This window comes from Misgurnus anguillicaudatus, chromosome 6 (genome assembly GCF_027580225.2).
Source record: "Misgurnus anguillicaudatus chromosome 6, ASM2758022v2, whole genome shotgun sequence".
Taxonomy (NCBI): Eukaryota; Metazoa; Chordata; class Actinopteri; order Cypriniformes; family Cobitidae; genus Misgurnus; species Misgurnus anguillicaudatus.
In genome coordinates, this window is record NC_073342.2 from 33,662,118 (window position 1) to 33,689,331 (window position 27,214).

At 35.8% G+C, this 27,214-nt stretch overlaps 3 protein-coding genes across 6 annotated transcripts; 1 reads left to right on the forward strand and 2 right to left on the reverse strand.

Annotated features, from left to right (window-relative positions):
* LOC129414412 (uncharacterized) lies at window positions 1–12,170 on the reverse strand. Of its 4 annotated transcripts, none has more exons than XM_073869082.1 (14): window positions 12,022–12,170; window positions 9,044–9,183; window positions 8,571–8,710; window positions 8,178–8,266; window positions 7,355–7,506; window positions 4,707–4,925; window positions 4,350–4,387; window positions 4,066–4,155; window positions 3,807–3,884; window positions 3,164–3,273; window positions 3,010–3,068; window positions 2,230–2,379; window positions 2,024–2,046; window positions 1–1,839 (listed from the first exon to the last, which is right to left on the reverse strand). In XM_073869082.1, exons 2-14 carry the CDS (start codon window positions 9,147–9,149, stop codon window positions 1,735–1,737), a joined length of 1,359 nt encoding a protein of 452 aa, XP_073725183.1. In that variant the 5' UTR covers window positions 9,150–9,183; window positions 12,022–12,170; the 3' UTR covers window positions 1–1,734. The 4 variants fall into 4 exon arrangements, with proteins under 4 accessions (XP_073725183.1, XP_073725182.1, XP_073725181.1 ...); XM_073869081.1 differs by having other exon boundaries at window positions 4,707–4,844; window positions 9,044–9,262; XM_073869080.1 differs by having other exon boundaries at window positions 9,044–9,262.
* LOC129414411 (HAUS augmin-like complex subunit 5) lies at window positions 10,730–19,744 on the forward strand. Its single transcript, XM_055168464.2, has 19 exons — window positions 10,730–10,955; window positions 11,036–11,098; window positions 11,217–11,249; window positions 11,439–11,463; window positions 11,557–11,689; window positions 12,166–12,325; window positions 14,709–14,784; window positions 15,425–15,510; window positions 15,612–15,666; window positions 15,981–16,108; window positions 16,197–16,278; window positions 16,358–16,491; window positions 16,565–16,727; window positions 16,843–16,923; window positions 17,072–17,217; window positions 18,077–18,173; window positions 18,243–18,381; window positions 19,145–19,277; window positions 19,429–19,744. Exons 1-19 carry the CDS (start codon window positions 10,864–10,866, stop codon window positions 19,529–19,531), a joined length of 1,929 nt encoding a protein of 642 aa, XP_055024439.2. The 5' UTR covers window positions 10,730–10,863; the 3' UTR covers window positions 19,532–19,744.
* Window positions 19,745–22,585: 2,841 nt separating this feature from the next.
* Window positions 22,586–27,206, reverse strand: LOC141364214 (fizzy-related protein homolog; the record flags this gene model as incomplete). The annotated part of the gene is made up of 12 exons (XM_073868313.1): window positions 22,586–23,073; window positions 23,161–23,253; window positions 23,343–23,447; window positions 23,598–23,831; window positions 23,985–24,169; window positions 24,257–24,359; window positions 24,442–24,507; window positions 24,975–25,158; window positions 25,245–25,324; window positions 26,572–26,702; window positions 26,888–26,951; window positions 27,069–27,206. Coding segments are annotated over 12 exons (1,425 nt in total), but the record flags the coding sequence as incomplete, so codon positions are not given.
* Between the last annotated feature and the right edge of the window lie 8 nt (window positions 27,207–27,214).

Below are 27,214 nucleotides of genomic sequence, written 5' to 3' on the forward strand. Positions count from 1 at the left end.
ATTTTGAAAAAATTGTTTTAGGTGTTACCATTTAAAGTATTTTTTAAGCAAGTTAATTTAACTTTTCACTTTTTACAGTGTATGTCGTTAATATGGGGTTAATGGTGTTTACAGTAATGTGCTGTATAGCTCAGTGGTAAAGCATTGCTTTAGCAGCGTAAAAGGTAGGTTTGAAATCAAGAAACACATGTTGAAAAATTGTATACCTTTACTATTGTATACTTTGTACAAAAGCATCTGCTAAATAAATAGATTTATATTTAAATCCTCTTGCATGTTGCAGCCAATATTTACATTTCAGCTTCCGGGTCTAACAGATCTCAAACGCCGTAGGGAAATAACTGAAAACATACGCCAATATACTCTCGTATCATAATGCAAAACTTCAAAAAACCCTCATTTAAATTTTTCTTTTCATAACAAAATCTGAGATGACCAGACATGGACTCACGGCATGGATTTTTTCAAACGAATTGTTAATATATTACTGTCAGTGAATCTGTGAGCCTGGAGACTGCTGTGTACACTGAGTGTATACGTTTTCTCTTAAATGTGTGATATAAATAAATAGTTGTTTAAATAATATCCTTTACTGAAATGAGTGGAGGCTTAGACCCGCAAACAATATTCCACGTCATGACTTAACAAGTGGATTTGTTCTCAAGGATCTAATTTGCATTGCTTTGATATATTTATGACCTTTGATTTATGACCCTTGTTTTTATATCTGTCAAGCCGGTAAATATGTATTTTGGCTTTTTGGTTCTGTCAGTCATTTTGAGTGGAATTTTTATGATTTGACAACAATCTTCAAACAATGGCTGTTTCAATAACTGAGTAGGAGACAGGTACAGAGATTCGTACCTGATTTTTCAGCTAAAAGTCTTGTAGCTTTCAGGTGTATGTGGCCCCTCTTATGAGATATTGTGAGGCCGGTGAATAAAAACCCTGATGAATGCATATACATCTTTGTTTAAAAAAAATTTGTTTCAAATGTGGACAAAACCAAGGAGACACCTATAGGTGAAAAGTGTGAAAGAGTTGAAATATTGGGCTGTTGGAACTTGAATTGCCAGCAGTCAGGCTCCCAGATGATGGTTAAATAAAGACATAAGTTTGTTAAGCATTCATTATTTATTAAAAGTTTTAGATTATTTATGTCAATATGGTTGTGCATGGTTCCCAGTAATACTTTTGAATCTAAAAGAAAAATGTTAAGCCCTAAATTAGTTTAAAAAGTATAGCATTTCATTCAGATGCATTAATGCTTAAAGTTTTGCATTTATTTTTTTAGGTTTAACTCTTTAAATCTAAGCTAGGCAATTCGACAGGTGAAAAGTTTATTTGGCTTCATTTGTTTGGTTTTGTTTGACTTGGTTAAATTCCAAGTATGGCTTAGCATGCTTCACTTCTCTTCACTTCACTTATGTAAGCCATTCAAGACATTTGAAATGAGTCAGACATTCACTGTTGTTCACAAGCGCTGACATTGCATTGTAAACAATACCTGTGAATTCAGTGATAAGGGAGTCATGAAAAACAGGTATGTACTGTATCTACAGTTTCAAAGAGCGTTCAACAACTGCATCATTTTTATGTAACAGCTAAGAAACCTAAAGACGAATAAATAAAATTGTGGAATATATCAGTCAATATGTTTCAAAAGGCAATAGATAACAAATTGTGCGATAACAAATAGGAAGCTGACTTTTAAATCTAACACACAACCAAATTCTAAAGACACTTCACCATTCTGGTCAGACAGACTCCTATTATAAGTGCAATTGTAAAGAAAATATTAAGAAGAGAATAGACAAAGAAAATGATCCACCGGCATATCTGTAATCAAACACATGTAAAGTAATGTGTGACAATGTGTTATAGTTAGAATTCTATAAAAGAAAAAAAAACTTTAAGGTGAACTAATTTTGCATTAAGCAGGAAAGTATTAAGCATTTTGTAAACTGGAACTGAAATTGCTTTGTAAATGCATAAAAATATGACGCATGTAAAGTTCACTTACCTTCCTTCCCTGATTCTGAAGTCCTGTAAAAATACAAACAAAAAAGGTTAAAGCAAGTTCAAAATTCAAAGCAAAATATGACATGAAAAAAAATTAAAATATAATAAATTCATGCTACTGACAAATAATCCTGGATGTGATTCATATCAAATATATAAAGTCTACAATGTAAAGTTTGTGGAATATAAGACAGTCAAGGTTTTTACCTCTTAGGTTTCTTTTTATCTGGCATTTTTCCAGTTGGTCACAGCTAAATGAGGTCAGGTAAAACAAGATCTCCCAAATAACATAAACACCCATTAATATTGTCAGCCAGCGCCCTTGAAAACACCACAGTCCAACAAATATTGCAGCGGCTAAAGAGAAAAAAAGACAACAAATAGTATCAGAAGTGATATGGTAAGACATGTACATAAGACAATTACGTACACTGTAAAAAAATCTGTAGAAATTACAGCATTACTGTATTACTGGCAACTAGCTGCCAGTAACTTACTGTAGATTTTACATTTGTTATTTACTGGCAACAGCTCGTTCAAAGTTAAATGAACATGAAAGATTTTCAGTCTTTATCTTCTACAGTAAGTTACTGGCAACCAGCTGCATAATTACAGCTAATTTTTTACAGTGTATGGACGGTGACATTATCTCCTTTGTGCACAAAAGAAATATTTTATAAAAAACTGTGTTAAGTTCTTATCATCAACAAAACATCTTTATTTTAAGGAACATAAATATGAATAGATAAGTTACACTGTAAAAAAATTCTGTAGAAATTATAGTATCACTGGGTATTACTGGCAACCAACTGCCAGTATCTTACTGTAGATTTTACATTTATGTTATTTACTGGAAACAGTTTTTTCAAAGTTAAATAAACATGAAAGTTTTTCAGTCTTTATCTTCTACAGTAAGTTACTGGCAACCAGCTGCATAATTACAGCTAATTTTTTACAGTGTATGGACGGTGAAAAACAGAACCTTACATGTAATGGAAGTATTTAACAGATCAACCACCATGACAGCACAAAGCCAACACTTCCTTCTGTAAATAAAGTTTATAGATAGTTAAATGAAAAAATATTTTTATAACCTGCTTAACATGCAAAAAGTTGTGCAATATTTAAAGATAACACTTACAGTTTAGTTTGGCTTGGCTCACGGTAAATAGAAATGGTGATGGTGTGCAGCAGGCTTAATACCATGGCAGTCACCGTCAAAGCAGTAAATGTAATCTCCAAACCGTCACACTTGCATAATAACAAATATGCACAGAAAGGAGAAAATTAGTGACCACTTTAAATACAAAACAAAAAAGATGAGACGACCATAACAAGAGACAGAATTATATGGCTGCTAGTTTTTACTTGACTATTGAAATCAGACATCATAGTAGCATAAATGTGACCCTGGACAACAAACCTTAAGTCATATGAATATATTTGTTGCAAAAGCCAAAAACACACTGTGTGGGTCAAAATGTTTTCTTTTATGCCAAAAATCATAAGGATAACATAAAGATATTTTGTAAATTTCTTACCGTAAATATATCAAAACTTTATTTTTGTTAGTGTATAATAAAATTTGGACTTCATTTGGACAACTTTTAAGGTGATTCCAGATTTTTAAATAATTGTATCTTGGTCAGATATTGTCCATCCATCAATGTGAAGCTTATTTATTCAGCATTCATGCATATCTCAATTTCAAATAATGTATCCTTATAAATGGTTTTGTGGTCCAGGGTCACAAATGCAGTTTGGAAGAAATGTATCATTCTTACTGTTTTGGCTCTTATTACTACGAGGACGACAGCAATAAATTTGAATGCTAGTTCAAAGAAAGACCCAGTAATGATGACCTGCGAACAGAGAAAACATTACTCAAAGTATTTCTGATGAAATTTGGATTAATTCAATATTCTGTAGAAGCCTGTAAAGTATGAGATTGTGTCAGTTGTAAACATAGATTTCATGTGACTCATACTAATGCCACAAATGCTTATATAAAAAAAATTTTTTACAGTGTCTTCAGACACATACCAGTTTGAAAACAGGTCTGATGATCACCAGGAAAGAAGATCCACCAAGAAAACAGAGGCGACTTAGAAGTAACAGTGCTAAAACACATATCTGTAATGTGTACAGACAGACATAAATGTGCAAATACAAACAAAAAGTTAAACCGTGCATGGCAGTCACTGGCAGAAAATTATTTAGCATTGAAGATATAAATAACTCAGATAATTATTTAGGGGCTAAAATCATTTGTTATTATAAATTTAAAAATATACAGTTATATGAATAATATACAGTATAATACATACCACATATTTCAAACATGTAGGTGGTGGTGTTGGTGTGACTACAGGCAAATAAAATAAAAAGTTAAATCCAAATAATTTCACAAATCATTGCAGATGTCTTGTTGTGTGCAAAGATTATTTTTTAATATGTTAATGGACTAAAATTACATGGAGGGTTATGTTTAATTGTAAAGGTTACAAAATGTGATTTTAACTACACAACACAAAAAGTATTATGAATATGAAACTGATATATAAAAATAAGGAAGTAGAAATAAGAAAATTAGTTCAGAAAGGAATCAATTTTAAATGCAAAGAACTTATTAACAATATTAAAGAAACTGTAACAATAAATATTGTTTCTGCAGTTGTGAGTACCTGTAGTAATAACTGTAGTGGTGTTTGCAGAGATGTTTTTAGTGGTTAGTGTTGTTCTGGGTGCTGTAACTGTAGGGAAGACTTTAGTGGTGTTTGCAGAGATGTTTTTAGTGGTTAGTGTTGTTCTGGGTGCTGTAACTGTAGTGATGACTTTAGTGGAGCTTGTGGAGATGTTTTTAGTGGTTGCTGTTGTTCTAGGTGCAGTTGTTGTGTGATTTACTTTAAAACAAAGATAATAAGATAAGGTTATGGTACCAGTGTTGAGCAGTAACACTTTACAGTAATAATATTACTTTTTACAGTAACCAGTAATTTAATTATTTACCAAAAAAGTAACAATATATTACAGTCATTATCCAAAAAATTGCTTGTTACAATGTTTATTTTGTTGTGGCAATCACCCCTAATCTCTGTAACAGTTGCATGCATAATGTGATGACAACATCGCAGCAAGCTGTAAATAATGGAGACATTCAGTGTGTTCGGTTTTGTTCAGCGCTGCATAGACCAATCAGTTTGTGACATCAAAGCATTGTGGGAGCCACTCAGCAGAACAGCTTTTGAATCGGTCTGAGCAGTGCCGCACGAAGTTGAACACACTTGATATTGTATTGTGGACCACAACCTACAAAAAGCAAGTTGGCAAGAAGTCCTGATGGATTCAGGCTTAAGTGTCTTTGTGTGTGTGTGTGTGTTAAGGCCTAAGGGACACACCTCTAGGGTATACCTCACACTAGGGGCATACCTATTTAAATCCATGTTACTGTAAACAGAAATGCAAGAACACATGTGGTATTTTAGAGTAGGAGACCGGGTATGATTGTTACACTTTTTCTTCAGCACCTAAAACTACCTTTTTTTTGCTGCACGTCTAAAAACTTTTAGGCAATGTACCCACATTTGTCTACTACAAATGACAACAATTTAAAGGACACTTAAAGCCCTGTTTTCAGATTGTTTATGATGAAATAAAACGGTTTTGACTGAAATTTGAACATATCATGCTGTCTTCCTAAAATGCATTAAACTTTTGTTTACAAAGACGTGAAACTCACCAAGTGGTCAGGGGTGTTCACTGATATCCTCACACAAAAATCGCTGCAAAAGATGATTTCCAACAGGTGTTTTACCATTCGTTGAAAACTTGTGGACCTATTTTTCCAAACGCCTCACACCTGTACATTCTTACGTTGAGAGCTTGAATAATGGACACTCCAGCCCAGTTGGTGGCGATAATCCGCCTTTGCCAATTGCAAGAATACAAACAAAGTTTACGGCGCGGAGTAATACCGTACCTCACAGCACATCTAATACAAGGACATACAATGGAGTTGGACAAAAACTACGATAAAACCTGTTGGAATGCGTCTTTTGCAGCGATTTTTGTGTGAGCATATTAGTGAACACCCCTGACCACTCGGTGAGTTTCACATCTTTGTAAACCAAAGTTTAATGCATTTTAGGAAGGATTGTTCCAGTGCACCTATATACCCATTCTAGAGGTGGGAGGTGATGGAACAAACCCCCGAAAATTCTCTGAAACAATCTGAAAACAAGGCTTTAAGTGTAAAATACAGAACTTGTCCTTTAGATTTCTCCAACTATATCACAGACTTTTTGAGATGATGACAAATACAAGGTGGTCCTTTGTTATAATCTACCCCACTACTGCGGTTGGTTGTAACACATACTGGGGTAAGTTGTAACAGGTAGACAAAATGCACAAAAACAAAAGTACTCCAAGTGATGCCACAAAAACAGTTTTATTTTAAATGAATAGCTGCAACAATAAAATATGTGTGAATATGTGGAGTGTTCATATTGTGTGTGTTTGTGCATTAATTGTCTTGAATTTAGTTCCATGCAGACGACATGTGTGAAGAGAAGTTGTCAACCTTCACCATTTTCCCAGCAGTTTTTTTTACCTTCTTGTTTTGGCTTTTCACACCATGAGTGTGTTAAATCACAAAAATTTTCTTATTTCTATATAAGGGAATGTTTTCCAAACACGTGTTACAACCTACCCCATCACTGTCACCCACTGTTTAGCAAGCTGTATTAGCATGGTGCTTTGAAATTAGCAGGAAGTTGATACACCATTGTTTACTAGAGAAATGAAGTTTGACTTCATTATCTACAACAGAAGTACTAAACCAAATATTATCTTGCTATTTTTTTTACTTTCTTAACTCTTAATTAGATTTTCTGCTATAGCTTTAGGAGAGATGGAAACACAGACGGCAACACCTCCATGTAGGATCATAAAGGAAGTCTGAAACTGTCACATGACTCCTATCTTATCCCTGATTCATGGAATTGGTAGTGTTACAACTCTCCCCATGTTACAACTATACCCGGTCTCCCCTATTTCAGTTCAAGGTCAGTTTCTTGTATACCAAAGTGTTGTTTTGTGTAGTTCTGGCTGTTGCAGATGCCTGCCACTGCTTTATTAAATAACAGAAGTTGTTTTCACAGTACGTTTGTTTGCAGACGGATTGACGGAAATGGGTGGATATAAACATAGCCAATGTTGCATTCATTACTACACACATTACCTGAATTTCATGCAGTCCCTGCTGTGCATGCTCTTGATGCACTACTGCTAATATGATGTGAATGCATTTACTGCAGTATAGGTGGAGTGGTACCTGTAGTGATGACTTTAGTGGTAGTTGCAGTGGGGATTGCAGTGCTCTTGATAGTGATGTTTTTAGCAGCTGGTGTTGTTCTGGGTGCAGCTGTAGTAAGTATTATTGACTTTCTCAGCCAAAACACATCGTAAGTCTTTGTGATTGCAGCTCTAAAAGGAAGTTGAAGGTGTAGGTTATTGTGTTTTATTTAGGGGTGTCACAATATACCGCATTGACAAAAACAGTATTATAAAAAATAAATTATAACCATCATTGTAATTAGGCGTGTTAGGGGTTATGATTAGAGCAATTGAAATTGGCTTGTGTCCGTGCACTACAAAACATTCAGCCCTCGCACTGCTAGTGCTTTGTGCAAATGAAGTTAACATACAGCCCTCCCAGAACAGCAGAAGACTCCGGTGCGGATCCGGCCCAGAGTCGTCTGCTGTCTGGACTGGAGCTTTTGTCTAAATAGTCACAATGGTCACAAGCTCTCTCTCTCCCTAAACTTTTATTTTGAGTGTGAATTCTTGTGAAATTGTGTGCTGCATTATTTGTATATTTTTTATAATTTGCATTAAAGGCGGAGTCCACGATGTTTGAAAAACGCTTTGGAAAATTAGACGGGCCGTCTACCAAAACACACTTATAGCCAATCAAATAAAATAAAATGCCGGATTGCGTATGTGTGGGGCGGGTCTATCAACAGAAGGTCCAGATTCTATTGGGGTAGGGGCGTGTTTGTTTAGGTGATTTCAAATATCAACATTGGCTTTCAAACATCATGGACTCCGCCTTTAATCTAATAATCAGTTTAATTATTTTTTAATAGAAAAAGTACCTGAAAAAGAAAGTTCCAGCCTCAGGGCATCTCCATTTTACTGCAATGTTGTTTTTGTCCAAGTTATCAGCGTGACTAACAGCTCTGCCCTGTAAGATTACCATTAAAAAGTAAACTGGAAAACATGTATTGGTCATTGTTATTTCATGGTAGCTAATGCATTTGCTATTGTCAGTGGCTGTTATTTCTTGTTAGCTAATGCATTTACTATTGTTAGTTCTTGGAACCTTATTCTAAAGTGTTGAGAGTTGTAGCCATTAACCCTGTTTACTTAATGTTTCTGTACTACATTTTTTTGTTGACTTTCTTGTTTTATTTTAAAATGCATTATATTATAAAGTAAACTGAAATTGAACACACTCATAATGTCTGTTAAAAAGTGTCAGGACTCACATTTTGGCCATCACATGTCAGGAGGACTGTTTTGCTTGGGTCAGTCAAACCAAAAGTACCGGCAGGTGGACAGGTCTCACACTTACGAGCCTCCAACATAAAACCCATAAATGTATTGCCTGCCGTACCTGAAAGCGTCACTGTGGTAAAAGAGAGCAACAATAACAGATTTTAGAATTGGTAGACCAAAGAGCCACCTTAATAGCTGTGTTTGTATATGTTCTATATGTAAATGAATAGTCTAACATTTCATTATTCAGTAATAGGCTACTTTCATCTAATTTGTCTGTTATGTTAATGGTCCTCTCAGTTACTCTGTATTTTCTCTTTAGATACAGTTTTGTTCAGATTGTTATCTGCTCTTTCTGTTTATGTCTAGACTGGGGATGACTAGACATAACATTTTAGGATTAAGCCATTAAAACCCCCCAAAAAACTCTGAAAGAAAGAAACAAAAGAAAGTTAAATGTTACCGTCAAAGTCGTGTCCCACTTCTGAATCAATGAAGGTCCTCTGCTCTGGTGTGACAGTGAACGGGGATTCAGTTGTTTGTGCTGCTGCACCATGATTGACGTTCATTCCTTGACATTCTGTATCTAATAAAGTTCCATCACTGTAGCAGGTAATAAACTTCACCATGACAAATCCAAACAAATGGAAAAAGATGCCGGCAGGATACATCTGAAACGAAACTGAACGACGCTGTGATAAGAATCCTTCAGTGCTTTATCATCCAACTGGCACTTCTCAAAACTGTGGCAGGTTTATATGGCGGAACCGCCTATTCAATGTGTCCCTGCATGTCTTTACAAAGACATCATTCAGTATACACTCTAAAAACAAACGGTGCTATATAGCACCAAAAGTGGTTCTTTGCTCGTAATCATAGAAGAACCGTTTTTAGTGCCATATAGCACCGGTGAAGCACCAGTGAAGCACCTGTGTAGAACCATAGTGCTATGTAGAACCATATGTGGTGCTATATGGCCCCTTTTTGGTTCAACACAGGTGCTTCACTGGTGCTTCACCGGTGCTATATGGCACTAAAAACGGTTCTTCTATGATTACGAGCAAAGAACCACTTTTGGTGCTATATAGCACCGTTTGTTTTTAGAGTAGGTTAACTAAGCATCAGATTACATTTAATTCTATATTACACTATTTCGGTTAATGCAGAAAGTTTTAGGTAATACTAATTTAGTAATCAAAATAAAATTAAAATATACTTTCATTCCTGAAATGGGTTGTGAACACTAGCATTTATAATGTAACACATTTATACAGCCTCTTATTAGAAAAATAGCAGGGCTCACATATTGGCTCAATGCATGGGTCGGTCAAACTAAAGTACAAGCATTTTGACAGTCCCCACACTTATGGGCCTCCACAAATACACATTTTGTTACACAGTTTAACAATTTCAGTAAACAAGAAGGTATAGCCTACTTATGTCATGTTGGTGTTGCATTTTCTGGCTAATTCAGTATACGCTCTAAGTAGTGTTGGGTTATTTTAAACCCAGCATGGTCAAAAAAGGACAAAACCAAATTTTGATTTAACCTATGCTGTGTTGTTTCACCCCAAACTACTGGGTTGTTTTAACCCATTGTTTGGTAAAATATAGAAAAATTCTGTGTTCATTTTTACCCAACGTTGGGTTGAAAATAACTCAGCTTTTTATTTCACAAAGACAAATAATTGACTTACCATTAAGAACAATACAGATACATTACAGAAATGCACACATATACATCTCAGTAGCCATTAAAACTTTAAATATATAAATAATAAAACCTATAACGTGATAAAAACGCCATAAAAAGACTTCGACACAACACCGGAATAGTCCATTTATTAAAGGTGACACTTTTCTACCCTAATGAAGTCGCTTTTAAACAGATCAAGTATCACTGTAACAGATTGCAATCTATTATGTCTGATAGAGTCGTCATGCCCAACTTTAAAAAGTTCAGTCTGTTGAGGATCGGTTGCTCTTTCAGGAAAGTATGTTGCTCAGGATATAATACATTTGAAACGAATGTTTTTATTTCTAGAGCTGATATGAGAAATGCAAAAATTTATGTGAAAAGTTGACAAGTAAATGTGCTGATATTCCCTTATCGACCACTGTGGGGCAGCATCAGCATTAACTACCAGACATCAAACGTAGGCGAAGAAGTTCTCCCGCTTATTTTTGACTGCATCGTTTATGCAGTGTTGTTGTGTAGTAGTTGTGACACATCTGTGAGATTTGGAAACAGCAAGCTGCTATTAAAATCAAAAGGTTTACAAGATGGGCAGCCTCAGTCGAGAGCTGAAACGTTGGGCTGTTGAGGAACTTGAATTGCCAGCAGTCCGGCTCCCGGATGATGGTTATATAAAGACGTAAGTTTGTTGAAGTCATTCTTTATCAAACGGTTTAGATATTTTAGTTTTCATGGTTATATATCTGCTTTTTTATTTAGATTATGCGTTGGTCCCGGTGCCTCTATTTGGAAATACATCACGCAGCATGTTTACAAAGAAAGGTGAGATCCTCCACATTCGCAGTCATAATTATTTCCAGTGCTGAACATTTTAACTTTCATGCGCTGTTTTCAGTTTTTAACCGAGTCTGTTTGTGTACTTTTTAAATCTTTCCTACAGAAATGTTCGGGTTATAAGGGGAAATCTTCAGTGGTATCCTTTTATATTTTCTCCCAGTATTCAATTCTTATACATCTATGACACATTTAAGTTAGGTCCAAAACTGGAGATTCGCTGGAGACCCAATCAAAGTTGGTGAATTTATATTTTTTATCAGAACTACAGGATTAAGGTGGGCAAACATACAAAAGCATTATTTTCCTTGACAGTCTGAACCCTAAGGTACAGAGTATTACAAGATAAAGAGGTGAGACCAGTTTAACTGTAATCTTCTATTTGTTATGTGATCATCTAAATTAAAGTTAACACCTCATGTAAAATGTAAATCTTTGTTGTGCAGCTCAGCCAGTTAAAGAATCAAAATAAAGATGCAAGAAAGTTTGAGCTTCAGAAAGAGATTAATGCCCTTCAGACTGAACTTAACCAACTGGACACAAAGATCAGCAGAGTAGAGGATCAACTGGCTAATGAAGGTTAATGTGCTTTCTGTTTCTTTCTCCCCTCACTTCATTTTACCTGTATGCGCTTGTGAAGACCCATAGAGACATTTTTAATTATTTAATGCATAAAAACAATTTTACTGTTTCAAATTTATCTTTAACATATCAATATATTGACTGAGTAAGGTCATGTCAAAAAAATGTAAAACAATTAAACATTGATACTCCTAATCTCAATATTAGATTTTAAGCCTGGATTTCATAGACAGTTGTACCTTGACTCTGTTCTTTGGATAAAACATCTGACAAATGCGTGAATGAATTAATGAATGTGTATATATGCCAATTTAACAAATCCATCTTACCTATTTATTCTCTACTGTTACTTGTCACACAGAAACTGCTTTTCCTCTTTTCAGATTAAGCCGGTTATGGTGATCCAAATCGAGCCACACGTTTTGTCTGTCCTTAATATTGCTGTTGTTTTATTTTTCTCTCTTGCTGAGCAGATCAAGATATGAACAGAAACTGGGAGAGGTTTATGGACAGCAGACGCAGAAATCTCCTATTGGAGTCATTCAGGCAGCGCTGCAATGAGGAAAGAAACTTGCTCTCAGAGGACACGCACATTATTGGCACACAGCGGCAGGCACTGGAGAATCTATCCAAGTGAGAGTGAAATCAAAGGAGGATATATTTTGTGCTTTTATATAGTTGCAGAGGTTTCACATAGGTAACAAATAATGTAATTGGTGAAAAGAGCACTATACCTGATAAAGTGCTAATTGATATACAGGAACTTGTTTAGAGTTAAAGATTACTAATGGTTAAACTGTAGTCTTGTTTATAACGTCTTACCTTAAAATATTTCTCCTGTTACATTTCATTGGGTTTATAAGTAAGCTATTTGTAGGTGCATATCACTAAAGTATAAATACTTTATTCCTGTAGGGCATTAAACTTGTTTGAGAGGTCTGACATGGCAACGTTGTGTTTGGGGGTGGGACTGTTTGCTTGGGACTGTGTGTGTGTGTGTGCGTACACCAATGACCATCTGAGCTTGTGTGCATGTATGTATGTATATATGTACATTTTATATATATATATATATATTAGGGCTGTCAAAATTAACGCGTTAATAACGCGTTAACGCAAATTCATTTTAACGCCACTAATTTTATTAACGGAGATTAACGCAACGCGCAATTTCTGTTTGACCCTTGGTCCAGCCCATAGTTGAATGAACAGAGACGCAGACAAATGTGACTCTCTCTAAATGAGTAAAAGGTTTTCATAGAAATAAGAACATTAAGCAAATTGTCTACCAAATCCAATGCTCTAAATGCTCGTTGGACATCTGATATGATCTTTATTTATACGTCTGAGAGGTGTAACGTTACCGTCCTCCTAATGCTTAATCTATACAAAGATGCGTCTCAATTCATTTTGGTTTCGCTTTTATGCATGACTTAGAAAATAGACTGCAGGACTTGCTTGATGTTAAAAGAGTCATTAAGAGAGATAAAGTTCGGTACCTGATTAATGTTAACGAGTTATTAAGAGCGACAAGACTCAAAAGCGATCCCCTCACGCTGACTGACTGATATCTGAAGCGCGTGCACACAGACGCGCGAGTGCGCGACCCGGATATATAGACATCTACACAAAATTACAGTTTTACAAATATCTGTTTTGATAAGAATTAACGCAGGTAGGCTCTATAATCTGTTATGTATTAAGTAAATGTTTGGTTAACTGGTGGGTAAACATGTCTGATGTGTAACATTATATTAGATCACTTAGATTTTAAGCAGTCTGTCTCAATGTCAATCAAACAAAAGGAAAAAAAGTTGAACATACATTGATGATGTTTTTGCTTTGTGTGTGCTAAATCTAGTAGTTTTACCAGTGATTTTAAGGTATTGATGTGGTAATATAATGTATGGATGTGGAAATGTTTGTGGTAATTTGACTCTTTCAACTTCAAACACGTGTAGTTCTGTCATATTTTGTTATATTTCAACAAATCATGCATTGTTCTATGTTTTAATAGAGAATGTCAAAATATGAACAACTATTTTTTAAAAATTTGCTAATTCCGACTCAACTTGCCAGCACAGGTCACAAATGATGCAGCAGCAAACAAAAATGGAGAAAGAAAAATCTTCTGAAAGGAAAATTCATATACAAAACAATGGCTGGTGATTCTGTTAAAATGTAAACAGGCTGTTGTTAACATACATTTGCATAAAGCATCTATATATGTATATATGATTAGAATATTAAAAACCTGAAAAGTATATTTGAAATCAATGACTTTGACTGAATAATAGGGTATGCATTGACGTCACTTTTCCACGTGACCACGCCAAAGCTCGCCCGGTTGAGTGGGAAGATGGCAAAATTTAGTTGGACTTGATGGTGACCCTAGCAACTTGTCAACCCATCTGTGGTCAGTGGACGTTGGCATGGACGAGTCATTTACTTCTCCTTTCGGTGTTTTTTTGCAGTCTGCAAAACGATATCTCCGAATTCTTGTTAAATCTGTTAGTACAGTCTATCGCAGCTTTTTCCCATTTAGACGCGTTTTCCCTGTGTTTTCGCTCATTTCACACTGTACACAAATTCTGCCGCTCTGTCTTTTGCCACTCAAGTGGGCGTAACCGCAGTCATTTTCGCCAAAGGTGATGTCACGTGCATACCCTCTATAGTAAAGAAAAAGCATCTCGAGGCCGAAATAGATGTCAACTACTTTAATATTGTTTGTAATGCATGTCTTGAGTCAGACATCAAGACTCAATTTAGTGATGATTTTGCAAATTCTAGGAAAAGGGTGACTACACTGAAGATCCTAAAATATAACATAGTTTGGATGTTTTGGGTGTTTTAAGGTGGTGTGTTTTTTTTCCTTTTGGATGTTTTTAGTCACAACAAAATCCTCACAGTTACATTTGTATATTTTTTTTGATGAGTTTACTTTGACTAAAATGTGAGGGAAACATGATATCTTTGACTTAATAAATGCTTACACTGTATGACTCCTTTTGTCCAGGAAAGCAGAGATGAACCTGGTGTTTGGATCATCTAACAATGCAGACAGTGGATCTGGTACAGATCCCCAGGTTTTAGTAAGTGCCATTTTATTAAATGTTATTCCTGATGCACATTTAATATTTTGAAAGCAGACTTTTAGTTTTCTATCCAAGTTGATTTAATTTCTACTTTAAACCACAATGTGTAAGATTTTTACATAAAAATATCCCAGGTGTTTTCAACAATGTTTGAATCCAGGGAATTTATGCCCCTCTTCATAAAGTTGCTTGTCAGTAATGTCATGTCAGGACATTTTAGATTTCTGTTTTTGTGGTTTTCATGTTGCACTGCACAGATTGATCAGTGTATGATATAAAACTATCAAAAGAGAATTGCTTTCATATCGCTGTCATGATAATTTGATGTCATAGGCCGATCGCTCTGCACAGTAGTAGTAATTCACATGTGGACATATGCGAAATGCAGAAGTAGTAAAGTTTAATTTTAAAACATCGTTAACATGAGACCTGTCAGATCGATTCCTATTGACATAGAGATGGTGAAGACTATTCCTATCGTTTCACGTTATCAAGCTGTGGCTGTTGTTCTTGTTTAGTGACCTCTAGTGGTGAAAATGCATATTATGCCTTTAAAACTTTATTTAGCATTACTGAACCACTAGCTTTATTGCATCTCAAAGTAAAACACCTGAAATGCATTTCTGATTCATTTCAGAGAGATATCAGAGACCTCTGCGACGACAGGGTTCTTTTCTTCCAGTCCTTGCTAGAAAGTGAATTGAAAGCAAATCAGCCGACCGAGTAAGAAGCAATGATTTCAGATTTTACAGACATTATAAAAGTTAATGCTTTAGAGCTGTTGCATTTTATTTTAACTTACAAATTCATGTCTTTGCATTCAGATTTACTCTTGATCAAAGAAACGCCATGATTCAGCACTGGATGAGTGCAGCGCAGGTGGGTGAAAGCCCTTTTTGCAGGAGTGTTTATGCCTGTTTATACCATGGGGCTATTGAATGCTTTATTCTGATTGGTTGAGAAATGTTCCATGGGTGTTGATTATTTTTTGTATACCGCACACCTAACTTGTCAAATATCTTAAAATATGCACCAGAGCAATGTTTGTGGTAACATTGGTCCTTTGAGTTATTTGAAAATAATGCACATTCACAGTGTAACCTTGGGTGTGCATTATTTTACTTATAATTCAACGGGCCGTCATCAATTATTTCTTACTTATTACAGCGAGATCATCATGTTTTATTCCTTAGAACGTCCTGCGTTCTTATCCTCCAAACCAAGTGCTCTCGGCTCTGCAAGCATTGACCTCCAGGTATCAGGTGGCTCTTGAGGAGAAGATTACGACTTTGGATGTGGACCGTGATGTTTCAGTTCTTGGGTCAATTTTTACATCAACATGTACCAAATCACCTTACACTGCCTATTTTTTATATTACGCTGTAATTTATTTCATCTGCTTACTGTAGGTTTCGTTATGAAAGTGATCATTTAATAGATGTGTCAGCTGAGCAGAAGGATGAGTTGGCATCCGTTCAAAGTCTACTACAGGTAATTACAAGGCAAAGTTTAAAATACAAAGAAAAACAATTATTTTATCTCTTATTGCTCACTTTGTATTTACACGCAGTCTGCTTGGGAGGAGGTGGAGCAGAGCTATGTTGAATTAGCTCAGACTCGCTGCAGACGCAAACAGCTGGAGTCTGAACTCACGACTTTAATGAGAAAGACGCCACTGGTACAGGAAACAGACCCAATAGCCAGGTAAAAACATCACTTGCTTAAGTGTTTGCAATATTGTGAACAAAAATGATAGTTTTGTTGTGTCTGTGAGCAGGTGTGTGTTTGAGTTAGAGCTGGAGGGAGTGAAGAAGGCTGCGGTTAGAGAAAACATCAGAGATCAGTGTACTCAGCTACAGCTGCGGGCGAGACAGGGACAGGAAGCCATCAGGACCCTGCAGACACAGTGGCAAGGTGTCATGGACTTTAGGCAACTTGTGGTGGGTCATCATTGGTTATTTACTGGTTACTGAAACCTCCATCATCATATTCGCAAAAATGCAAGTTATCCTAAATGTTTGTGTATCCAAATAACATGATTTATTTTGTGTGTAGGACAAAAGACAAGAACAGATTCGGAGCTTGATCAAGGGGAACTCATCTGTGAAGACCGAATTGACTCGTGTTCATGCAGAGGTCTCATTTCAGTATAATTCTACATTTTTGCAATAAGCACTGGCCACATTTACATTTAGAAATTTTGAATTTGACATTGATCTATAATGCCAGTTTCATCTAATGTAAAAGTGAACGCTTTGTTTTAATACAGTTTGATGGTTTTCAGGTTCAACAGTTTGTGCTGGAAAAACTTGGTCCACAGTTTGAGAATGTGATCAAAGCTGCCGGTGTACAGCGCAACTCTGTATCACAGGGAGCCAAGCACCTAAGCTGTGTTTCATTGGATGCGTTGGACTGTAGGATCATAAAAGGGTCAGCAAAAAAAATCTTATTTAATCCACTTCCATGTTTAGTTGAATTTAACTCTACTCATACATATTTATTTTTCACTCCCTTTTAGTGCTGCCTCACGATTAGTCGCGACTAATCATTTGCAGAATAAAAGTTTTTGTTTACATATTATATGTGGGTGTACTGTGTATAATAATTATGTATAAATACACACATGTAAATAATTAAGAAACATTTGCATGTGTATATACATGTTTATATTTATGTATAATTTATATTATATATATAAATATACATTTTTATTATATAAATGTATTTTTTTCTTAAAATTATACGTGTGTGTGTGTGTATTTATTTATACATAATTATTATACACAGTACACACACATATTATGTAAACAAAAACGTTTATTCTGCAAATGATTAGTCGCGACTAATCGTGAAGCAGCACTACTATCTTTATTAAGATGCAAACAGGAAATATGTACACAAAATATAAAAAACAACCCACAATTTTCAGAAAATTTTGGGCAATAGTAAGTATTTAATGTGACCTCCTTTGGCACTAAGCACAGAAATTAGGCTTTTATTTCATTTAGGTTTAAAAGAGCCTGCAGGTTTCTGCTATTGCTCAAGTGTAAGGGGAGGTCACCATAAATACTAGACACTTTATCTTATATTATTATTATTATTTTTTTTAATATGGCATACAATTTTTCCGTATTTTCTGGCTGTGTACAAATAGATTAAAAATGATTATTATATATGGTTACTATACAATTTTAAAAACAACTAATCTGATGATGGCATGATGAAGCTGATTTTTGCATGGTACTGTAGTTGTATCTTTGGATTTCTCCATGAATTCTGTGATCTGCAGAGGCCAGAAGGTTCCAGCAGCTCAGCTTTCCATCCACCGGGTCCAGTCTCCTGCTTTGCACAAACTCTGCCAAAGTCTCTCATTTCCCATGTACATGGTGAGATTCTTACAGTGTAGTCATTATTTAGTTCAAAATGGTAGTTTCTCAAGAGTCTCTATCTCCTAGGCTCCAGAGGAGCTGTGGTCTCAGGCTGTGAATCGGCAACTGGAGATCCGAACTCTGCGCAGACTTCTTCAGCTTCTCTCGGAGTCAACAGGAGACCTGCAGACGCTAACTGCGCAGTTACCGTCTCCCGATCAGCAGAGTATGTTATCACACAAAAACACAGTTTGAGGCTTTCAGCTCTCGCTATTAGTCCTCTTGTATTTTATAGTGTAATAATGTGTATTTGTACCAGTGATCCCTGGCTACATTTAAAGGGACGTGTGGGATTTTTGTGCCACCAAATGGAATTTTACAGTAATTCACTTTCAGACTGTTTTTTTCTGGCAATTCCCTTTTCTGTTGGTAGTCAATCAAGCAAAACAGCCCTGCCCTGCCCTGACATACGTTTTGGTCTGGTTGAGATTAATCACAATGTTATTATCACAGCGTTAAGAGAAATGTATTTACGTCAGTGTACATCAAAATAACACATGCATCTTTTAAATTTGAAACTTTAGTCTGATAAGAGGTGTATCGTACAAACACTACCTTCTATATTAGGGCACTATTAGAGATGCACCGATCGACCAGCCATAAATCGGAAGTGGTTGGTTTTTGAGCCAGAGAGATTGGCAACCAGTCAGGGTTTTTTTTGTCCAATCTATATTCAGAACACACACCTGTTCCATAAATACACCTCCGCATGGAAACGTCTTATCTGAGTCTCTCAATGCCTAGTCTCAGAATCAGACCATTTGATTGTAAAACAATTTTGGAATCGACCATGAAAAATTGTGAACTATTATGAAACTGTTAAAAGATTACAACACTACTGAGTAAACGGTGTCCAACTGAGTTCAACTATTTGAATGATCCCAAATGATTCATTTCCTCCCACTGAATTTTTTTTAAATTTGTTTCAGCTTTGCTGCAGCGTGTGAAGATGGTGGACGGAGAGATTCTGCAGACATTGCTCCCTCGTGCCCGTGAGCTCACGCTGAGGTGCTCTAAAGGCCTGGTTTATGCCGAACAAGTGAAGACTGCCATCACACACTGGTAAGTGTTCTGAAATGGGGCCACAACCATTAGTAACATTTCAATATCTGAAAGTGATTTGAAGCTAAAATGTATTATAATAGTTGTTAAACTACATTGTCAGTTTGATTCAGATTGAAGTATAAACACAGTATTTACTGGGTGAATGCAGGTGGGAGCAGCCTGGTCAGTTTGTCCTGCCAGAAATTCAGAGAGAGGATCTGACTTTTCAACAATGGTTGCAGAGATGGAAACTGGCAACAAAGGAACCCTGACTTCTGTATTTAAAAGTTTTTACATGTACACAGTTCACACTTAAATCGCTCATATTTCAATTCACTTCAAATGAAACTCATTCTAATAAACATTAACAGGCAATAACAAACCTGTAACTGAATTTTGTGTAGCAAGATTTTAAAAAAATATTGTAAGATAAATCTGTACATATACTGTCTTTCAATAAATAATCTGATGTGCTTTGAACCGAGGAGTATTTTAATGTCTTTGTTTTAGGATTTTGCTGTGGATAGTAGCATGGAGCAAATCTGTAAAATGTCTATGTAAACATCAGTGTCCTCTAGTGGACTAACTCACTAACATGACTAACTGCCCCTTGATCTTTCAATGCCCAATAAGGTTTTGAAAATAAGTTAATGTTATTGTACTTTCGTCAATTAGTTTGAACACCTATGAGTCGCAGAAATAATTTGTTATAAACCAAAGATTGCTTTTGTTCGATTTGTTCGCAAGAATACACATGTATGAGGAACAGGTATTGTAATCTAATAAATAACTAACATGGACATAACTTATTAACTTGTCAAGGTGAAATATGCAGTACCAACATTCAGTGTGTATTTTTAACATTCAGGAAACCAATTCTTAAAGTAAAAAATGAAAGTGTTAGCTTTATAAATATTCAACTGATTTATGGGTAGATTGCTTTTATTTTTCTGTTTTTTTAATAAGATTGCTTATTCACACTTAAATCATCCGTAACTTCAGCGGAGATTTTAGCATTTTTTACATTTTGATAAATGTCTGCACCAACTAATGTTTCTTACCAACTACAATTCATAGTAATGTCAGACTGACCTCTATCATTGCTTTGTTCGAAAATTGATTCAGTTTTTCGAAGTAGTTCGAAACACCACACACGCTGGCGACCCCTGCTGGTCAAAATAGTGTAAAAGCAGATATGTCCAAACATTTTACACTTTTTTTTTAACAAAATAATAGCAAGATTTGTATTAAAATACGTAAACAAATTATTTAACTTAATTAAGACACAGTTAAAAGTATATTATGTATTTTTAGTGTCTATTAGGGCAAACAATCATTAAAACGAACTACCCTTTTAATTATGCACATTTTTGTCTATAAACAAAAAGTAGACAAAATTGCAGTGTTATTAGTCAGAAGGATAAATGCTTTATGAACATTCATAATTAAACTGACCCGAGTTCACCTAAACATATTAGACACTGGTCATTTGATCAACTTTCCCTAGTGGTGAACCATCAGATTTTCGAAACAGTTATGACGTAATGAAGCCTCGTTTGCTAAAATCTTGTGACTTGGGCCAGTTTGAAACAAGCTCCTAACCAATTGATTCGAAACAAAAGATTCGTAAATGTTTCGAAAACGACCATCACTAGCAGATAGAAACTTTTACTGTCTATGGATAGAAGCAAGTATTTAAGATGATCAAATCTGAGCCATCTCTTTATTGATTTGTGCCCTCTTGTGCTCCTGCTTTTGGAATTCAGTGGGACTGACATTCACTGCCCAATAAGTTTGTGAAATTAAGTCAGTGTTGCTGTACTTACTTGAATTCATTTAATTCAATTTATACCTGTGAGTCACAGAAAATCAGTTTTTACAACTAAAGATTTGCATTTGATATGTTCACAATCGAAAAACTGAGGATCAAGGAACAGGTATTGTAAACTAATAAAGAACTGACATGGACATAAATAGGCCAAGTTGTAAATGGGACTTTATGCATGCCATAAAGTCTGTATTTTTAGCAACCAGGAAAACAATTTCTATAGTGAAATAGGAAACAGTGTTTGCTGATTTATGCGTAGATTGTTCTTCTATTTTTAAGATCAGGTAACAGCAACTGATTTGACGGTTTGTTTTAAATAAATTGCTGAGCAGAAACCAATTTTTAGATTTAGAATTATAAAAATGTGATTCAAGTATGCACACGACTGATGGTTCGCAAAGTTACTAATGGCAAATTTAGGCATTATTACTGTAAATGATTTCCATGACTGTCAGAAATATGATTGTTAACCTGTTTCAAAAGGGAGCACTGTTTAAAGGGACACTTCACCCATTTGCATAAAGCTTTGTATAGTTAGAATCCCAGTCATGTTTTTGTATGGTCATGTATCATTTTCTCAGTTACCGCTGAGAAAGGCGAAACACAGATTTCAGTGTTGCACTTCCTTCTTTCAATGATGTAAAAAATCATCATTTTGCATCATTGAAAGAAGGACGTCCAATATCTTTGTTGAGGGAGTGAGACTACAAACATCCATTTTCTCGGTCAAATAGGCACCAAATTCTAAATGTATGTTACATTTCGACTAGAAATATGACACACTTTCAATAAAGATTAATGTTTCTACGTGTGAAATGCTCCTTTAAGGCCATTGTACAAAATGCACACATGCCCACATTTATGTATCACCATCTGTATGGGTTAGGATACATACGATTAATAATTAACATTAAAATAATTAAAACTTTCCCTGATACTTAACAGTTTTAAAATCACCATGAAATAGAAGTAGCAATTTTCCTATTTTCCCCATGATAATGTATATCCAAATGAAACAGCTTCTGAAACTAATAAAGGTAGGGCTGGACTTGAATTTGTCCATCAGGAATTGATTGGATCATTTGAAGTTGGGTCCCGGACCCTGCCAACCTGCCATACCATATGACCAGAAGTAAAGAGGGATCGTTTCAAGGAGGGGAGGAGATTTGTGTTTTTGATTAAAGATTATGAGGGCACATGAATTTTTTTTTAAATAACGAAGCTTACAGATATGTAATTTGTATAAAATAACAAAAAAATTTCACTTGTACACATTTAAAATGTTATGTTGGCAGAGGTTTTGAAATGTTAGCATTTGCCCCATTTGATGTCTTTTGTAGGTGTTTATGTAGTGAAAATGTTCACATTTTGTTTTTCTTTATATTTTAAATAATATATGTTCACCTATTCGCACACTTGAATCACCGGTAACTTCAGCAAAGTTAAAAGAGCAAATTCATTTCCCGGAACAACAGTAGCAACAAACAAACACAACGCATTTTTCAGGGTGTTGTATGTTATAATCATCTTAAGCAACTTAAGTTAAAAACTGAATTTCTCTTTTATACACATTTTCACCCTTACAATCAAAGGAGCACCCCATTAAGATTCTGACAAATTATACCAGAGGCAGCTGTTTCACAATGGCTATATTTTTTCTACCCTGATTCAATGGCATTAATTTCTGGCTTAAGGCTTGGATTACATACACGTTCATAATAGACATTTCTTTGTAACCAAAAACACATAAAATCTTGAACTGAACTGTACACATAAAAAGTAAACGTAACGTTTGAACTTAAAATGAAATGACAAATGTCCCAAGTTTCTGTATGAAATATCAGAAGATACTTTAGTGATATGCCATCTTTCATGACCAGTCTACTGCGTGTGATCCATGACATTGACATGTTATTAAGATTTGTCCTTTCCTCAGCACCCCAGTTATCGTATTCTAGTAAACAGGTTTAAAACTGACACGGATTCCTGAAAGACAAACACAAGAAAAAAATAACTTACTAAATATTGCAACACAATAATTAAAAAAAAAAAAAAAGTCATGGGGAAACTTGCCTTTGTTGATCGTGTTTTACTAAATACATTCCAAAAGCGCAAAGTTTCATCGCCTGCTCCTGTCACTATTGCTTCTCCATCTGGAGACATTGCCTTGAAGATCGAATGATAGTATTAGCAAATGCACACATATACTTCAATAAGCATCACTATGCGTCTATAACAGTAGAAGAAGGGCTTACCAGATAGAGAACCCTGTAAGAGTGTCCGGTTAATTTGGCTACTTGAGTGAGCGAGGGGTATTTCCACACGAGGATCTGATTCTGAGAGTAACCATGTGTGCTTACCTAAAAAAAGCCAATGTTGAATAATTCAGTGTATAATACAAAATCATTTACTTATACTAACAACCAATTTACAAATAAAGCAAAAATCTATTTTCATATAACCCAATCAAAATGTGCACGATGGTGAGATGATCAGATTAGTTTACATACCAGTTCATTGGTGTGTTTGGACCAGGCCAGGTTGCAGACCTGCGACCCTGTGTCGATACACTGCAGCGGCTGTGCCGTAAGAGTATTCCAGAAGCGGATGCAGCGATCTGCCGTCCCACCTCCGGAGGCGAGCAGCCCGTGCTGGTGAGGAGACCAGGCGATGGCTTTTACTGCGGCCAGATGCTCGGTGTACTGCTGCATGGGCAAAACACTGGAGTGGTTCCACACTAAAAGCTGCAGGGATTATAGAAATACTTAAGACCAATGTACATTTCAATCTTTCGGTAATGAAATGCTAATTTTGACAGAATTTATCTTTGAAATATAAACTTCAGATTATCTGAATGTTGCTGTTTGTAAATGACACAAGTTTTTTTGTGTCCTCACCTTATTGTCATTTCCACCGGAGGCGAGAAGCTGGTGGTCGGTGCTCCACTTTAGTCCGCACACTTCCTGTCTGTGGCCCTGCAGCCTGCGCTCTGACTGCAGAGGTGGCGTCCTGATGTCTCTCTGCAGGATCATCCGATCACGGCTGCCCGATGACAGCTGATCTGCATTCCATGCCAATGCACCTGTGGGCGCATTTTTACAATTAATTTGCTTTGTTTATAATGATATGAGAAAGATTCACCTGGAGGTATAACAGCAAAGTTTCTTACCGACTCTTGCTGTATGTCCCTCCAAAGCGAAGAGTTTTTTGCCGGCAGTGGCATCCCAAATTTGTACAAAGCCTTTATGTGTACCCACAGCAACAAGATTACCCTGCAACAGAACAGGAGCTGTTAGACAGTTGCAGTAAATCACAATAAATCAACTTTTGGGGGTGGTGAAAGGTTGGACTTACTCTCTCCGACCAGCCGACTGATGTGACTGAATCTCCCTCTACTGACAGATCACATAGACGCGTTACCTGCAATCAAACCAAAGAGATACAATGTTTATAAACTCCAATTTGACAAACTAATGTAATGTTTTTTATTTTTGAATTCTGCTAAATTTAAGCCTTGAATTTATTCACACTGAATAGTTACAAAACTTCAGTAAAATTAAAAAATATTACATTTATGCATTTGGCAGATGCATTTGAGCTACAGGTACATATATCAAATATGTTAAAGGCGGGATGCATGATCTCTGAAAGCCAATGTTGACATTTGAAATCACCTAAACAAACACACCCCTACCCCAATAGAATCTGGACCTTCTTTTGATAGATCCGCTACACACACACGCAACCCAGGCAACGATGTCGGTTAGTAGACACGCCCTTTACTGCAGATTGGCTACAAGTGTTTTGGTAGTCGGCCTGACTTCCTTTTCCAAGTGTTTTTCAAAAATCATGCACCCCGCCTTTAAATCAAGTGAAATCATACATACCTGACTGGTGCAGGCACTCCAAAGGTAAACACATGTACCCAGTCCAACACTGAGCACATTTAAGGAGGACCAGTCCACTAAGTTGAGGTAGAAGTCATCCTGAAGCTCAGGTGCATCTAGCACCTTAAACGGAATCTTTGAAATTTTGCGAGTGGGTTTTCTTGGCGACCGCAGCAACTTTTGACTGTAAACAAAAACAAAGCATGACATGAGAACAATGATCCACTATCAGCTAAAAGGTTTTTTTTTAATAGAAGCTGGACAACATACCTTTTGCTGCTAACAGGTGACAGAGAGTATGGGGAAACACTGTTATCATCGGGTGTAGATCTCTTGGCACTGAGAGAATACTGAATAGAGAAACAGAAACTCAGTATTGAAATTTAACATGAACGATAACATTAAATATAATGCGTCTCATTCACTAGGCATGTGTACACATACATTTGTTTGTGAAATATGCGTTTGAACGTTTTAACCTACAAATCATGAATCAACAAAAACTTCTAAATGTTTTCAGAAACGTAAGAACAACTTAGACCACACAAACGCAATAATCATGAACAAGGAAAAAGAACCCTACTTTATATATATATATTCTACATATATTTTTTTGTTTGTTTGTTTCTTACTTTGTTTTTTAGTATGAAAGTTTTTGTTAAATCATGATTTGTTAGTTAAAACATCCGTACACACATTTTATGAACAAATTGAGACCTATTGTAAAAAAAAAAAAAATCGGTCTAAATTGAATAATAGCAAAGTTCACACCACAACTACAACGATAAAGATACAAGGAATGATATCGCTGGGATCAGAGCAATCTTTACCAACTGATGAACGATAAAACATTTGACAATCAAATCAATTTAAAGTTAAAGTGCTTGTAACACTCTGGAGAAGCACATTGCTCAAGGTCCAGAGAATTACCTCAGGTATCCAGAGCTGTTGCAGTGAAAATAACTATGTAATGTACACTAATATAGATAAAATGATAGATTACACAAACTAAATTCACTGTTTAAATACACGAAACACGGTGTGCTGAGGACACCTGCTGGTTATAGCCATGTAAATGCAATAAGAACAGCATATTTACTATGACACGAATAAAAATGTTTCTGTAATGCTACTGTTAAAGGAAACCTACAATATTAGTTAATGGCACTAAAGATAAACAATCTGCGCAAATACTACAGTGCACAAGCGAATTAATATTATTGTCCACTGGCGTGGATGCTAATATAAATTGTTAAAGGGCTAGTTCACTGGAAAATGAAAATTCTGACATCATTAACTCACCCTCAAGTTTTTCCAAAACTCTAAAAATGTCTTTATTCGGTCGAGTATAAAGGAAGATATTTTGAAGAATGTTTGTAATCAAGCAAATCTGGGGCACCATTGACTTCCATAGTAGGATAAAATAATACTATAAAAAGTGAATGGTGCACCCAAGATCGGTTTGGATAATAACATTCTCCAAAATTTCTTTATGTTCAGTAGAACAAAGAAATTCATATTTTTTAAGAATTTTCATTTATTGGTGAACTATCACTTTAAGGAGAATGAATCAGATGAGCAAATCACAGAGACTTACACTAAAGAGGCTCCTTCTCTCCGGTGTGGATGGCTGCAGTCTCCTATCTTCTGTCTGAGGATCCAGGACCTTTTCTATCCCAGCTCCTAGCAACTCATTCTTTAGCAAGGCTGAATATGCCAAACCATCCGCTGTCAGTCAAATGGATAAAAGAGCGTATACAATTATACAATTCTCTTTAATACAAAGAGGAAGCACTGCTTGGAAAATCTTGCCCAACTCATGTCACACATTATTTCTATTTTAAGTCTGGTAATGGAGGCAGTTAAAATAAAATCATTTCAGTTCTGGACAGAGCTGGTTTCTGTACACGTACCTTTGCCAGTATCTGATGTAGCATCTTTGGTTTTCTTATTCTGACTCGGAGACTTTTCATTTTCCTGTGAAAAGGGCAGAGGAGGAATATAAACACATCAAATTCACATTCTTTAAAGTCAGAATCAAACAGAGGTTATTCAATAATGACGATAAATATTTAAAAAATATATTTGACCCACATTTATTCTGTGAAAGTTGATGCTCCAGTTAGCTCCAGCTCGAGAGGGTATAAACCTGTCACCATGCTTGCTGGGTGATGACAGGGGTGATTCGGGAGTGGGCGTCAGATGACAGATCACATCTCGTACTTTCTGTTTGTGGACAC